The 16,836-nt window shown below is 40.6% G+C and overlaps 1 protein-coding gene across 16 annotated transcripts in view; it reads left to right on the top strand.

Annotated features, from left to right (window-relative positions):
- Window positions 1-15,403, top strand: part of slit2 (slit homolog 2 (Drosophila)) — an 86,904-nt gene extending 71,501 nt beyond the window's left edge. For 7 of the 16 annotated variants that reach the window (XM_039796414.1, XM_039796378.1, XM_039796394.1 and 4 more), the window contains 14 exons: window positions 606-769; window positions 1,207-1,239; window positions 1,985-2,109; window positions 2,276-2,373; window positions 4,902-5,041; window positions 5,883-5,906; window positions 8,460-8,553; window positions 8,881-9,018; window positions 9,477-9,717; window positions 10,356-10,486; window positions 10,622-10,776; window positions 11,567-11,921; window positions 12,106-12,320; window positions 13,557-15,403. In XM_039796414.1, the coding sequence (XP_039652348.1) occupies window positions 606-769; window positions 1,207-1,239; window positions 1,985-2,109; window positions 2,276-2,373; window positions 4,902-5,041; window positions 5,883-5,906; window positions 8,460-8,553; window positions 8,881-9,018; window positions 9,477-9,717; window positions 10,356-10,486; window positions 10,622-10,776; window positions 11,567-11,921; window positions 12,106-12,320; window positions 13,557-13,813 (2,170 nt within the window). In that variant the 3' untranslated portion in view covers window positions 13,814-15,403. Of the gene's footprint in view, window positions 1-605; window positions 770-1,206; window positions 1,240-1,984; window positions 2,110-2,275; window positions 2,374-4,901; window positions 5,042-5,882; window positions 5,907-8,459; window positions 8,554-8,880; window positions 9,019-9,476; window positions 9,718-10,355; window positions 10,487-10,621; window positions 10,777-11,566; window positions 11,922-12,105; window positions 12,321-12,615; window positions 12,660-13,556 lie in introns of all 16 variants that reach the window. The other 9 variants (XM_039796468.1, XM_039796474.1, XM_039796461.1 and 6 more) reach the window with 4 other exon arrangements.
- Window positions 15,404-16,836: the final 1,433 nt, after the last annotated feature.

The following is a 16,836-nucleotide window of genomic DNA, read 5'->3' as shown; positions in this document are numbered from 1 at the left end:
GAGATCGTTAAGGAAAGCTATAGCAACAGAACGTGGCATGAGAATATACAGCAGAGTAATAGTCTGGTTATGAAGGCAGTGCAGGACAGCTGCATGAATATGATTGGTTACTGGTCAGATAGTAGCCAAGTAACTGATGAATGTCATGAAATTCATTGTGGAGCATGACTAAAGCAGATGATGCTAATGAGCTTATGCAAGCACGACTTCAGTGCTCTGTCTGGATTAATGCAGTGCTCGTTAAGTTACCTTAAAAAATTACCTTCGACTTTGTTTATTGAGCTGTAGAACATCAGGAAAAACTTTATGTGCAGCTTATAGGAAGTGTTTTAGGTTTGAGAAATAGGACTGCCAACGCTGCTACCAGCATGAGATAGATGCATCTCCACTACAGTCTCAGTTGTGTATGGAAGAAATGTACAATGGTTCACACTTAATTTGACTGTGATATACAACTCAATCTGTAAATATCTAGACAATGACACATTTCCTTTTGTCATGGCTGTGTATTCCAGCACGTCAGATCTGAAATGAAGTGCTGAGTTTTTCTTCTGTTATTAGGACAGAACATTGTTCTCATTCTCCTCTCTCTTTCTGACTGGCAGGGCTCTGGGTGCCAACCCTCTGTACTGTGACTGCCACATGCAGTGGTTGTCAGACTGGGTGAAGAGCGGCTACAAGGAGCCTGGCATCGCCCGCTGTGCCGGGCCCGGTGACATGACGGACAAACTGCTGCTTACCACGCCTTCCAAGAAGTTTACCTGCACAGGTAAACACACACTGTCACAGGAATACATGCACATGCCAGCAGATATAGAGTACATCAATTCACATTTGTATTATTATTGTATTTTGAGTGTACAAATGCTCTTTATTAGGTGTCCAAAAACTAAAGCATGCACACATACTTTGTAGACAAGCAGACCATTATTATGCAGTGCCATCAAATACACACTTGATGAGGACTCCTAAAGGAGACCGCAAGTTGCCATTTACAAATTGTACACTGGGCAGCAACGAATTGTTAATTTTTAAATGTATATATTAACTCTAAAACCCACAAATTTGCAGTGAGCATGATTGTGGCTGTAATCATCATACTGCAAAATGCTACTGACTGTTAACCTTTAAACCTTACTATATCACATTAACTATGAATACATGACTGAAACCTATTTTTAACCTAATCTAACTGACGCACTGTAGAAGTCCCGGGGCCTTGTGGTTTTCTGGTGCCAGGTAAAGTAGCCAATCATATCCCAGTACTTCCTCCTCAGTCTCTCCTTCCCAATCTCCTCGAGACAGTTTTCCTCGTGCTTTGAGCCCCCACCGAATTGAACCGCTCTGCTTCCCATTCAGCCCTCATGTTCTGACCAGTATTGTGTGTCCCAACTGTTAGAACTTAATGTTCTGTCATGAAATTTGGGAGTTTCCGTGTCCTGTACATGTCATGGCCTTGCAAAGAAAATGTTCTCATACATAACTCAGTAACATCTGTCTTCAACAACGTCTGTAACTGCTTATTACTTCTATACAATTTTTTATTATTTTCTTGTGCACATGTTTTTAAGTGCTTACCTTATATTAAAGTACAGGTAACGTTGTTTTTCTTTTTTCCATACAAATTAACATATTTTTCTCGTATGTGGACAATATTTTATTATCACTATTTCAAAATTCAAAGTGAAATGTCAAAAATACATAGCAGCCAGTGGGAAAAACCACCATGTTTTTTTCTGCAGCGCAAAAAGTTGACTTGAGTTGATGCAAGGTTCATGCAGGTCCCTGATAATGTACAGCTGTCTGAGTGTATGTCAACCTATGTATTCTGACTTAGTCTTACTCCCCTAAATGTAGTACATTATATTAAGCTAATTGTCTCTCTGGTTTGTATGTGTGTGTGTGTGTGTGTGTGTGTGTGTGTGTGTTGTGTGTGTGTGTGTGTGTATGTGTGTGTGTTTTTGTGTGTGTTTGCACCACACAGGTCCAGTTGATATGAGTGTCCAGGCTAAGTGTGAGCCCTGTCTGTCCAACCCCTGCAAGAACGATGGCACCTGCTCTAATGACCCAGTGCACTACTACCGCTGCACCTGCCCCTATGGATTTAAGGTACACATACTGTGGGAGGCCAAAAGCATTGCATTGCAGTCTCTCCTAATCACAAGGGATAAGATAATCCTATTGCTAAGAAAAAGAAATGCAAATACTGCAATTATAAGAAGATGTTTTTCTTTGGAAGCACTAAATGTATGTGTGTGTTTGTGTTTGCATGTAGGGACAGAACTGTGAGGAGCCCATTCATGCCTGTATCAGTAACCCGTGCCAGAATGGCGGCACTTGCCACCTGAAGGAAGGAGAAGGGAGCAACTTTTGGTGAGAGACTATTAAAAAAGAAAGTGGTTTCTAAAGTCTGAAAAAATAACCTTGATGATATCACCCATTTCAAACACAAAGAGTATCAAATGAACTAAAAGCCTTAAATACATCAATGGGAAAATTAAAATAATTAAAAACAAAAGACAAGCATTTACCAGACGAGGAGGGTCTTACAAAAGACACTATTGAGTTGTATTATGGGAATCCTAGGATCCACCCTTTTTGTAGATTTACTCCTGTTTAGGGACCAAGAGTCCAAATATCTCGGGCACTGTTGCATTGGGTTTGACCTTTTTTTCTTAAATCTGTCTCTTGTGAGATCTCCAACTTAATGGAAAAACTCAGGAGCAGCTGGACTCTGAATATGTGAAGTAGGTTCGGGAGACTTTGACAGAAGCATTTAATGAATTCTCAGTACAGTTTAACCACAATTTGTCTTTCTGAAAGTGTATGTAAACTCATGCTGGACAAGACTCAGAGATTACCAAACAAACCCCTTCTTCACTCATCTGTGCATGTGTGAAGATGCTATTCCAAGTCACGTTGTAGTGTTTTGATGTGAGCGATACTACTACAGTTTCTGTGTGTATGAGTGTTAGGTGTGTGTGTGTGTGTGTGTGTGTGTGTGTGTGTGTGTGTGTGTGTGTGTGTGTGTGTGTGTGTGTGTGTGTGTGTGTGTGTGTGTGTGTGTGTGTGTGTGTGTGTGTGTGTGTGTGTGTGTGTGAGTTATGTGTTAACTTCCTCCCATGACCTTGGCGGGATGGGAGTTCTTGAGGCAGCACTGTCTTACTTTACAGCTGTTATGTCTCCCGTCATCTATGGAGACATGGTGTTGAGCTACTACTCTGCCCAAGACAGGTTATGACCTACACCTGTTATGTTGGACACTGACCTGGGGTACCACTGTCTCAACTTACACAGCATGAGTTCTTAAGCTGGAAATTCAACCATAGCTGGAGTGCTCCTTTAACATTTTAATTGCCAGGAGGGTAGCTCTCTGAATTACTTGGCAAAAATGTCTTATTTTAAGTGGTACGACTAGGTAGCTGTAAAGTCAGACATCTTCACATTCTACACATAATAGCTTTAAACAAATACCATGATTAAACCAGTTATTAAAACCACCTCTGTGGAAGTGATAACAAAATTGAAAGCTCCCAAAATGTCTGTTTTGTCCATTGCAGTGTAAAAATGTACTGTATGGTATGCAGATTTAAGTAGTGCCAGGAATTAGCTCACATTTGTTCCTCCTTCTAAATGACTGATTTGTCAATATAGTTAAACAGGAAACATGTTGTGTTTGTAGCATCCTCAGCTCTTAGCAATACAGTTGGTGAGTAAATTGTTATCATAACTGACCAGAATGATGGACACAACTCCAAAAACATAAAATCCAGGCCATAAAAAAATGGAATATTTTTTGTGTTCACCTACATAGAAACATAGAAACATCAAAGCACACACATCTACAGAGCTTCTTTAAAAACACAGAGATGTGGTGAGCATCAGACATCAGTTACCAGACACTAGATACCAATAAACCAGTGAACCAGTGATTATTGATAACACATAGACACAGCGTGTGATCTGTGGACACTGCGCAGATAATTCCATCAATGTTACTGATGCACCACTAATGGAAGGTGGGGATGAGTGTACAGGAGAGAAAGGGCTCAGGGGACCAGTTGTGTCCTCAGTCTGTCTCTAAACTGGACAGCTCCGCTGTGAGAATCGCCTTCTCTTCATTAGTATTAACAGGAGGGGAGCTGACGCTTGTCTGCACACTCCAAGCAGATTTGAACCGCCCACACAGACAATAAGACCAGCCCAAGATCCTACCTCCTCCTCTTTCTCTCCTTCCTTGCCCTCTATTCGTCTTCTCTGTTACTTTTTCATATCAGTCTTCAACTAGATGTCTGTATTTCCATCTTTGCATGCTTTCTCTTCCTTCTATGTCGTCGGGGGTGGAAAATTTATCGTGAAGAGCTGTCATTGACTATATAATGAGATATTAATCCACCCGAGTGTGTGCCGCATGAGAGCTCTTTATTAGACCCATAATATACCACTGTGTGTGTGTGTGTGTGTGTGTGTGTGTGTGTGTGTGTGTGTGTGTGTGTGTGTGTGTGTGTGTGTGTGTGTGTGTGTGTGTGTGTGTGTGTGTGTGTGTGTGTGTGTGTGTGTGTGTGTGTGAATATACCTGAGTAGTAGTTACAGAGTTGAGGCATGCTCACATTAACAGAATAATGACTCTCAACTGGGGATTCAGTATGTAGATGGAGCAGACACTACAGTTATGAGCTGCACCCATGGATAGCATGTGTGTTTGTGTTTGTCATCTAGAGTTTTCTAAGAATTCTGTTGACAGTAATCTGCATGCAGCCCTACATGTGTTTATCCTTTGATACTGTGCTTACAGATGTGTGTGTGTGTGTGTGTGTGTGTGTGTGTGTGTGTGTGTGTGTGTGTGTGTGTGTGTGTGTGTGTGTGTGTGTGTGTGTGTGTGTGTGTGTGTTTGATCTCAGGTGTGTGTGTCCAGAGGGCTTTGAAGGCGACGGATGTGAGATCAACATCGATGACTGTGAGGACAACGACTGTGAGAACAACTCCACCTGCGTTGATGGAATTAACAACTACACATGCATGTGCTCACTAGAATACACAGGTAATATTCTCCATTCTGTGTTCCCAGTTCAAATTTGTTATCGTCAATATTACTGAACACAGAAACACAAAACTCTCCAGGATAATGTAACGATCCTGTGGGTTTATGTTATGAACACCAGTTTTAACTATTCCAACTTTGTTTCTGATAAATCATGTTTGTCTGTCATTATGGCATGGCACGTGGCTCAAAATACAACAATACCCAAGAGCTTGGCCGCTGTTGCCATGGAGAAGAATTTCTCAGAAATTAAACCAAATTGATTTGAGCTGCAGGTTCTGTTTTCACCTCAATCTTAAGCTTTCTCAGACCATTCAAGTCACACTAAAATAATCTTTAGCTCTGAGATTGGATGTCTCTTGCTAAAAATAACTTTCGGAGTTGTAGTTCACTTCTTTTTATGTACACAAGCTTGTACCTTTTAACAAAGAACCAAATATTTTCTAACACAGTCATTCATCTTTGAGTCTAATGCCGATCTAAGTTGTAGAAGTGCTCCAACTGTGAGTCACGAACAGTAACATTGTGTAAATAATAAATAAATGGGACTTTTACTTCTCTACTTACCCCATTTTACAACTGTATTGTGTCCACTGAAATGTACTCAACATACACAGATAAAGAAGGTCTTTTTACAATAATAAACTGCAGACATGTCATATTTGTTCTAACTAACACAGTTCTCTTAATACTTGTTTGTCTGCTTTTGCAATGTGCTAATCATCTCTGACTGCTAACCTTTGTGGCGGTGTTCTCTCTCTTTCTTTCTATGGCTCGCTGTCCTTTTTCATGTCTCACTCTGCTTTCTATTACCTGTCGTCTGTTTTTTCTGTGGTTGCAGCTGCTACCAATGAGGTGGAGAGAGGTTAGTTTGTTCTTCTCTCTGTCCTTCCTGTCCTGCTCTCCTTTCTTCCTTCCTTCCATGCTTTGCTTCCTTCTTTATCCATGCTCCCCAGAAATGTTGGTCTCACAGAATTAACATATTGTGTGCAGTCATGCTCCATCTTAGAAGTGCATGTCCTTGATGTTCAAACAGACTGCTGAATTTGTCCTCTCATATATCTGGGGTTATTCTGCTTGCTTCTTTATGCATACATTTTGCTACTTTAGTCAAAGTAAACTGTCTCATAATATTCCAGGTGATTGACATTAAAGCCGAAGGCTGGGGATATTCTTTGTTTTTGTTATCGTCAAAAATGTCCTTAACGTGTTATTTTATCTTTCAATACTTTCCAATTTTCCTTGCCTTTCTGTGGCACTCAGGCCTAAGACCATTTGTTCCTCCAGAAGACATACATCTTTAAGAACAGATCACAAATATTCACTTTCATTTTTTTGAAGGGCTCAACAATATACAATACAAATAGCTGGGCACTGTAGTTTTTTATCAAACTTTACTCAGACAGGAGTTTATTTGGTGGGGACTATTTTCAGATGTGGTGCTCTAGTAGTTCCCTGCGTGCTTTATAGTGGCCCACTGCTCCTAATGATTGAATGAGAGGTCAAATTTCACTACGCTGTGCTGTGCACAATTGTATATGTGACAGTAAAGAATTTTTTTTTCTAAGTATCTCTGCCAGCAGGACCGTGTGCTTTTAATGTCCCACAACAAGGAATGAAAGTTGAGATGACTTGTAGGGCCCTATTTTAACGATCTGAAACGCAAGTATCAAACGTGAAACGCAAGTAGCTTTGTGGGCGGATCTCGGCCGCTGTTGCTATTTTACCGGTGGGATAAATGAGTCTTGCGCCCGACGCAAATCTAAAATGGGTTGGTCTGAAGTAGCTAAGTGTGGTTTGGGCGTAACGTGCAATAAACCAATCAGAGCGTCATCACACATTCCCTTTAAAAGCAGGCGCGCTTGTTCAATGGCGGATTGCTATTATAACGGCGGATTTACCAGGAGCGCATCGCGCATTGCCACTCTAATATTTCCTCATTTATGTCATCAACAAATTCATGATTCATGGAAATGTTGTGTAAAATACAACAAGCCACAAAGAATGCTGCGACTTTTTGAGGACTGTACTGTAGCCTCCTGATCTATCCAAACACCTGAAGCGCATTTTCAGTAATTTTTTTCTTTGAAATTATGTATGGTTTGCAAAAATGGGAACTGCTCGTCCCGTTAGTACGAGGATGCAGTAGCGCGAAAGTGTATTTTAGCCACACGCTACATTATGGCCAAGCATGCGCCCCTAAAATAGCATCTGAATAACGCGCTACTGACTTTAGACTAGCGCCACTGACTTTAGACCAGGTTTTTCCTGGTCAGTGGCGGAATTGTTTTCTGAAACAGCAAAATAGCACTAGGGAACGTTTGCGCCGGAACACGCCTCGTCTTTTCGCTGAACTGCCCCCGGGAGCGCAAATACTTTCCCTAATTTACCGACGTGCGTCTGTGGAGGGAAAAGTCCGCTGTGCGTCGGTGCAAAATAGGATCGATACATGCGTCGGTGTACAAAGGCAATTGCGCTGAGTGCAAGATAGGGCCCTTAGTCTGCTGTCTGCAACCTAAATATCTATAGCACTTCAAAACTGTTCTTGAAGCTAATATGACTACTTTTTGGTGACCTAGTCTCACACAGAATTGCACAACAATAAATACAAATAAATGACATTCATTTAAAAGAGCAAATACAAAAAAACATCTGACTCTAAAATCCACTTTATCTAAAACAGACATTTTTATAGAAACTTTAACTTGTCAACTTTCAAATGACAAACAATCATTCAAAGTCTTTTGGATCCAACCCTCCAGTTCTCTTAATGGCAGCTGGGTCCTCTTTATTAAAGCCGTTAAAATATGCAATTTAAAACTAATAGACTTGGACAAGAAGACTCCCACTGTTTAATTATAAAGTATGTGAGGATTCCCGTTTAAAAATGAGAATCTGTTTAGCTAATATGACTGCTTCTAAATAAGTAAGGGTAGCACTATTAGCTCCAAAGTACAAACATGCATCTCCAATCATTTCTCACAGGTTCTCATTGATTACCATGTCATTATTCCCAGAGTAGACTTTGTGCTGTCAGGAGTATTGGTTTATTCCCTGATGCCTCATCAGCGATTTGTACGGAGTTCAGAGTTTCAAAAACGATACACGCAGGAATATCATCAGGAATACAGTATGATGTTCCCAGAGATGAGATCATTTATCAGACCACTGTGTTGGTCCTGGCCACAAGAGTCATCCATCATCAGAGTACACACCCATACAACACAGACACACACACACATTTCTGGGCCTGCAGTACAGATACATATAGTACTGCATATACACACAGAGATGCTCAATCATACCAAAATGCACAAACACTGTCAGGGCATTAAAGTTGGCAAATAGTGATATGTTTTTATATTATAATTTCACTTTTTGTGTGTGTGTGTGTGTGTGTGTGTGTGTGTTTTCTTAGGGGAGTTATGTGAAGAGAAACTAGATTTCTGCGCTCCAGAGCTGAACCCATGTCAGCACGACTCAAAGTGCATTTTGACCCCTCAGGGATACAAGTAAGTGGACTCCAAACACAAACACTCCAAACACAATATTTCTCACACTGAAATAAATGAGACACTGTTTTTTTCCCTGCAGAGATAAGCTGTATGTGTGTGTGTGTGTGTGTGTGTGTGTGTGTGTGTGTGTGTGTGTGTGTGTGTGTGTGTGTGTGTGTGTGTGTGTGTGTGAGAGTGAAAGAGAGAGAGAGAGAGAGAGAGAAAGATTACTGTTTGTACATTCTCTACATTGTCTATGTTTAAAAAAAAAAAGACTGCTGCTCAATCTGAGGATTAAAATTCAGTATCAACATGCATTTCTGTGTTTGTATGTGTACATTTTAGGTGTGAGTGCACTCCAGGCTATGTAGGTGAGCACTGTGAGCTGGATTACGACGACTGTGAAGAGAACAAGTGTCAGAACGGAGGTCAGTGCATTGACGCAGTCAATGGATACACCTGCGTCTGTCCTGAGGGATACAGGTAAGGACACACCCCAGCAAGAACACACATACTAATGATATCAAAGTACTATTCTCTTGACCAACGATATCTGTAATAAAATTGAATAGTATTGTGCAGTGCATGTTACGTTTTTTTGCATCGCTGACCATCTGCTGCTCTTTTAAAAGATTTCTAACGGATTTAAATAGTTTTAAATCACTGACTTTTGTTAACATTCGCATGACCATTGTCTTTAATGTGGCAAAACATTTTCTTGCCATTTTTGGTGGTGTAGAAGGGGCTCCCCCTTGTGTTCACTATCAGTTATTGCTATCTCTCTATCCCAATTTGACATGATTTTAATTTTGAAAAATAAAAACAAGGATAACATGTTAGCACTCACACAGACTACAAGTTCCAAGCAAGTTGATTTTCATAGCCCAAAACGTTTTAGGCACACTTGTTGTATTCAATGTGTGTTTGAATGTGTGTTGCAGTGGGTTATTCTGTGAGTTCTCTCCCCCGATGGTCCTTCCTCGCACCAGCCCCTGTGACAACCATGAGTGCCTCAACGGGGCGCAGTGTGTTGTCATGGGATCGGACCCCCGCTGCCAATGTCTCCATGGCTACAAGGGCGATCGCTGTGAGACGCTGGTCAGTGTCAACTTTGTCAACCGCGAGTCCTACCTGCAACTTCCATCCAGTCTCCTCTCACCGGACACCAACATCAGTCTACAGGTGTGATCTTTATACAGTCTCATTGTTTAACTCTCAGATGTCCAGGCCCACAACTTTATTGTTTGGGTTCACCCTTACTGCTCCCATAACATTGTTTTTAGACACAGCAGTGAAAGATACAGTTTTCAGTGAAAAAAGCTCTAAAATCCCATTTTATACTATCTGCTCTGCACCGGCGGAACAACAGAAAGACACAGTTAGTGACTAGCTGGTGAACGTAGTGGAGCATTTTGAATTTTAACAGCTACATTTCACTCAGGAGCTAGCCCCAGTTTGTGCCTCTTATGTATTAGCATACTGGTAATGCTAACCATCAGTTTGCGGGTAAAGTATCGTTTAGAGACCCAAATGTATGCTTAGGCACAAAATGGGGCTAACGTTAGAAACCAAAAACAGAGCTAAAAGACGACAAATATTGGACTTGAGTTTGACATATCAACTTAAAAGGTGACGATATGTCAACGTTGTGAAACAGCTTGTTTCTGCTGCCCCCAAGTAGCCAAAAAATATTGCACGTTTTGCTGATGTAGGAGTTTGAATGTGGGACATTTACTTGTAACAGGAGTAGTTTTACGTTGTTGTATTGGTGCTTTTATTTACTTAAGGTCATTTACACGAACATCCCACTGTGTTTTCAGATTGCTACAGATGAGGACAGTGGCGTGTTGTTGTATAAAGGGGACAATGATCATATTGCCATGGAACTGTACAGGGGACGCCTCAGGGTCAGCTACGATACTGGATCTTACCCTCCTTCAGCTATATACAGGTACATTCACATACTGTATAAGCAGAAATGTCCAACTGTTACATTCACATGATGGATGATACAAATGTTTAGACACAATCTCTCAATGCTCTCTCTCTCTCTCTCTCTCTCTCTCTCTCTCTCTCTCTCTCTCAGTGTGGAGACAGTGAATGATGGTAGCTTCCATGCTGTGGAGTTGGTAGCATCAGACCAGACTTTGTCTCTGTCCATCGACGGCGGGCCGCCCAAATCCATTAACTCCATCAGCAAACAGTCCACACTCAACATAGATTCTCCGCTTTACCTGGGAGGTACGGACCGTGTGTGTGTGTGTGTGTGTGTGTGTGTGTGTGTGTGTGTGTGTGTGTGTGTGTGTGTGTGTGTGTGAATGACTGACTGAAGACAAATACATATCATTGTTCCACTGCAGGTCAAAGAGGATAACTGTATAGAATAATGTATTCATCAAGAAAATCTGGTTTATTTGTTTATTTGACAATTATAAAGGAACAAAAATACTTTTTATATATTATTTTCAAGAATACCCATCACAGTCACATGTTGGTCAGGTATAATGAATATATCATAATAATGGGACATAAAACAGTTTTTAATTGCTCTCCTCAAATGCTTCTTGTTGCATTTAATGAATATTTACTCTGTTAAGTGTATTGACCTAAACACAATATCCTGCAGATGGCCAAAAATAAGAAAAAGGTTGTTTTCTATTGAAGCAAAGGCCCAGATAGACTTACTCAAATCCCTGGCACAAAACAAACCGCAAGTAACCTTAATGTGCATTTTGATCAGTTGAAGCAAAAACATCCTGCCAGCGGAAGGATGTTATTATTTTTAAACTAAATCCTGATACATTTAAACTAAGTATTCAAGTAATTATTGCCACTATTTTTTACTATACTATTGAATCCATTGCCTTTTAATTTACCCTCTTATGTCTGAAACACACATTGCAATCTTGCACAAAAGCCACTATTATAAAGAAAATTTGATTTTGATTTATTTTGTGCACTTCTGATATATACTTAGATATTTACCTCTACAAATTGATGCTCTAATCTCTCTAATCCTTTCTTCTTTCAGGTATGCCAGAACGCGCCTCAGCCTCCGGGGGTCTCTCGTCCATGCAGCAAAGCTCAGGCGGACGCAACGGCACCAGCTTCCACGGCTGCCTCCGTAACCTGTACATCAATGGGAAGCTGCAGGACCTGGGGGCAGGGCTGGGGACAAGGGCTCCAGGCTCTGGGACTGCACAGAGCACCACCAGACAGTGGCTGGGCCACGGGGTGGAGCCAGGCTGCCAGCCCTGCCAGAGGGGAGCCTGTGTCCAAGGTGACTGCCACCCAACAGGGCATCGTGGCTTCACCTGCACCTGCCACCCGGGCTGGACGGGAACAGTGTGTGACCAGCAAGTTAACAATCCCTGTGATGGCAACAAGTAAGTGTTTTGTGTGCCTCTACTGTATGTCTATGTGTTGGTTATTGGGTGATTACAGTTATTGGCATGAGTTTAAAACCACAGTGAGTGCCAGATTTCTAGGATCCAAAGATGGATTTAGCTGGGAGATTTGTATATCTTTCCACATCTTTATCTTTTCTGTCTCTCCCTCCTCCATCCTCAGGTGTATCCATGGTACCTGCCTTCCAATCAACTCCTACTCCTACTCCTGTCGCTGCCAGCCTGGTTTTGCTGGTGTACTCTGTGATGAGCAGGACCAGGATGCAGCTAACCCCTGTAGTCTGTCTCGCTGCAAACATGGCAAATGTAGAGTGTCTGGCCTGGGCAAGGCATACTGCGAGTGTAACAGTGGATATACAGGAGAGGCGTGTGACAGAGGTGAGATACTCATGTACTGTATGTTGTGTGTGTCTGTGTATTAATTATTACCTGTGTTTACAGTTCTGACTACTCACATTCTTATATATATATATATATATATATATATATATATATATATATATATATATATATATATTACTGTACAAGCTTTTGAATATGAAGCATGTTTCTATTAACAGCACTTCTTCTAAGCTTCTGCTTTATTGTCTGTTACTTGTAGTGTCTCACACTTGTCTAACAGTGTTTAATGTCTCTGCATTAACGCTTCTAACCCGTTGCCTTTTCAACTCAGCATCTCCTGAGCTTCCTCTTAATCCCTCGCGGGGAATTACTCAGGTGAGACTACCTGGTCACATCTTACTGTTGCCTTCTTTTTTCTCATATTCTTTCTTGGTTCCTCTCCAATTCAACCCACAGTATGTCTATCCACTGCCCTGCTACACCTTGTTTTCCCCTCATTTTTCACCTTTCAAATTATGCACAGCAATAGGACAATTGAAGAAAGTCATAGTATCTTATTATAGAATTCTTTTTCTCCATTCATTCCATTAGGAAAACAACCGATCAGAGCCTAACGCAGTGTCAGCACTGCTCGTGAACTCCGATCAAACTGTCAAACTAGGCAGCACTGATCAAATATGAATCAAGATTCTGTTGGCTCAACTTGGTCACAGACTTTCTCTTTTTAATGCTAAAGAGTAGCAGTTCACGAGCAGTCACTGACACTGGGTTAGAGACTCCTCTTAGGAGCACTAGGAGGAGGATTAGGGATAGGAATATAACTCCATAGCAGAGCAACATGATTTTTTTACATATGTCTTGTGTGCTATTGTCAGGATATAGTGACAATTTCAGCAAATATGACAAAAAGTTATTTTTAGAGTTAGTTAGGTAAGTTAGAGTTACCTAACATTTAAGGTCAGTGCTTTGTTGTGCAGTGATTGTTATGCTAGCATCACACATTTTATTCCATTGTTTTATTTTAATATTAGCAAATTTCTCAACATTTCACAATATTTTGCTTGTTTATAGCAGAGGATTTTTGCAGTGTGTCATCCCTCATGGCATCACTTTGTTTCATTTTACTGTCCTCATATTGTCCTCTCTACAGTCTAGTGACATGTTGACATGTTGTTTTCACCATTAAGACTTTCGTCATTGTGACGCTGTTGTTTCAAAACAGTTAAAAGCTGGATAACTTGTAACCTTTCTGTTCCCTCCTCATGCCTATAGAGGTGGCCTGCCGAGGGGAACGGGTCCGAGATGTCTACCAGAGACAGCAAGGCTACGCGGCGTGCCAAACCCAGGAGAAGGTCTCCCGCCTAGAGTGTCGGGGCAGCTGCCCGGGGGGAGCAGAAGGACAGGGCCCCTGCTGCACCCCCCTCCGCAGCAAACGCAGGAAATACACCTTCCAGTGCACTGATGGCTCTTCTTTCGTCCAGGAAGTGGAGAAAGTGGTCAAGTGTGGCTGTACACAGTGTTCCTCATAAAAAAATAAGAAAATAAAAACAACAAAAAAGAGACAACACCCTTGGCAGGTTTCCTCCTATCCAGATATGTTTTATGTTCTTGCCCGCCTTACTTGATCCCCGTCCCCCTTGTCCAAGGTCCCGATTCCTCCTGAGAAAACCCTTCACCCTCCACAGTCCCCTCCCCCACCATCCCTGTTTTGTTTTTTTTAAAAACCCTTAAAAAAAAAGCAACAAAAAAAAACAAGAGAAACAACTAAAAAATAGTTTCTTTTCTTTGTCAGTGCTGGACTGATGATTGATGCTTCCTCGGTGGGGATGTTGAATTGTATTGTAAAGTACAAAAACAGACTTATTTTTTATTATGAAGTGGAGAAAAAGACAAAAAAAAGAAAAAAACACAAGAGTTGACTTTTTCCTTACATCTACTTCTTTTTGTTGGTCATGATGACTCCCATAGTGTGTCACACTGTCTCTTCCCTGGAGGACTGACCGGTCACTGACGGCTGACTGCTTCCTGTAGACTTCCTGCTTCCTGTCTGTGAGTTATGTGTTTTAGGAGTAACCTTAACTGGTAGTACCACAGACTCACCACTAGGAGGAGCTGCATTAAGGCACGGGAGATGGCGGGCAGTGATAACCCCTACAACACAAGAAACCACCACTGTATCTCCCTCGACAGACCGCCTGAACCCTCTGAGGTTGTGTGCACGATCCTACACACAGCTGCGCTCAAACTTGTGGTATTTTTTACAGCTACTGAACAACACACACACACACACACACACACACACACACACACAAATGCTCTCATCGGTAGAAGAGTTATACACAATACCTGCCAGATTGAATACAGTACTCTCTGTATATCTACCCCCAGTCATGAATGACAAGTATTTATTGTATCATAAATACCTGTACTTATTCAGTAGATCCCCTATGTATCAATCTGATTCTTTTAATATATATTAATTTATATTTGTCCTTATTTTTGTATTAAAAAGATAATCTGTCAAGATAGCTGAACTAACAAAATGGTGTCCTTTATTTTGGTTGAAGAGAAGTTGTTTTTTTGATCACTGAAACTATTGTGCTTGCCAGAGACCTTAGTTACATTTTAATCTGCAAATGTGACGTGAAGACATTGTATATTTTTGTCGCGTTTCCTGAGAGTTTGTACTGTGCCATTACCAGAAGGTCTTTATATTAGAGTATAAATGTATAGATAATTTCCCTACCTATGTATTTCACACACAAATCTTGTGCGTAGCATTGACCCTAGAGGATGCTTAGAACTGTTTTTACCTTTTTAACAAATTTATGCTTAAAGAATACTGTGACTTTTTCTAAATGAAACTACTTTGTTAGCCCCTTGGTCTCTGATGTTAACATGTTGCTGCTAAGTTTTTGTACCGTAGACTTGGATCCTGATCTGTATGTTATATAGAACTTCCTGCTCCTACTGTACGGGGGCACCTTGTGTAACAGATAAATACGTCCCCCCACCTCTACACATGTGCATTGTGCTTTATATTCCCCTCTTCTCCATCCCCAGACTAATGTCAGTTCCCTGACTGATGTTTGTTTATTAAACACAATATTTACCTCACACTTCTCACTTCTGCTTTTTTTTGTCACATTAAGACGTCCAAGTCAGAAATGTTCCCCTCGACATACTGAAGAGAATGATTATTAAAGTTAAGCACAATAATGTGGACAGTAATCTTCCATTATTATTTAAAAGATACTTGCATAAAATGGACAATACAGCAGGGACTGTGCAATATATCTTCATCCTCTACTTCTTTTCATCCCCTGTCAGTCTCTAGGTAAACATTTAACCTTCTGCAGTGACATGTGTAATCCTGGTATCATATGCTCCTCTACACTCCCATAGTGTTTCTGAGTAATTTTGGAGCATGCACCGAAGTGTAAAACCAGTTTAGTCTAGTCCCACTATATAAAACAAAAGGGCTGGTGATATTCTATATTTTTCTTATTGCCAACAAAACCCATGAAATGAACAAAAACAACAATGATTTTTTTTTCTCCACTAACTGTTGGCTGAATAGCCAACGTGTAATATAATTTATTCTTCTGGGTCCTAAACCTCCATTGTTGTACAAAAACTATTAATAACACATCAATGAGGGGCAACTTTGCACTGGGTGACATGTTCCTTCATTATGATGATAATGGGATAATGTGGTTTAATTAAGTTAATCCCCTGTCTTGCTGCTGTAAATATTCACTTGCATGCCAAATGTGTATTAATCCGCAGCAAATAGTCCCCAGGAAATGCACTATTTGGTCCTGTTTGAGTTACATATCCTAAAAACTGGGGGCCAGCTGTTATATTTTATTTTGTAAATTATTGTGTCCTTATTTATCAATGAAACTGTATATTTGTGACCAGTTTTTTCTTCAGTTGGAACAAATCAGCTTAAGGCTGAGAACCACAGACAAGGGAGGGAAGTCAGAAAGTATTGAGAGACGGACTAACACGTTGTGTTTGATATTTTCATGAGACGTGTTGACAATAAAAATATAATGCCAGCCTTAATGCTTTAATGTTTTTGTATTACAGGTAACAAGTGTGATTTGTGCTAAAATCCAATGTGTTAAAAAACTATACTACTGTATATACTATACTATGCATTGTTGCCTACAATTCTAAGAATGTACAATTTTCAAGAGAGACTCATTTGTGCTTTTGCAGAAAAAACTGTAAAACTGTATTTAGACCACCATGGGCCACTGCAGCTATATTAGGAAGCACTCTGAATATTTTGAAATAGTAGGTAATATTTAAATACTTTAACTGTATCAAAATAATAAGTAACATTTCATGGTCATTGGTCTGGGTGGAAAATGTGTGCAACCTATAGAATATACTTCTAATATTAATCAACACTGCCAGTGTGGTCAAAGTAAAGTGTTTGTCATGTGCAGTGTGAAAGAGCATCTCACTGGACAGACAGGATGCAAAATTGAGTGGCCTTAAGCAGCTGCAAACGCACAGGAGACAAAGACACTCAACTGAA

The sequence above is a fragment of the Perca fluviatilis genome, chromosome 1 (genome assembly GCF_010015445.1).
Source record: "Perca fluviatilis chromosome 1, GENO_Pfluv_1.0, whole genome shotgun sequence".
NCBI classification, from domain to species: Eukaryota; Metazoa; Chordata; class Actinopteri; order Perciformes; family Percidae; genus Perca; species Perca fluviatilis.
Note: the sequence above shows the minus strand (reverse complement) of the source record. Positions and strands in the feature narration are given on the sequence as shown.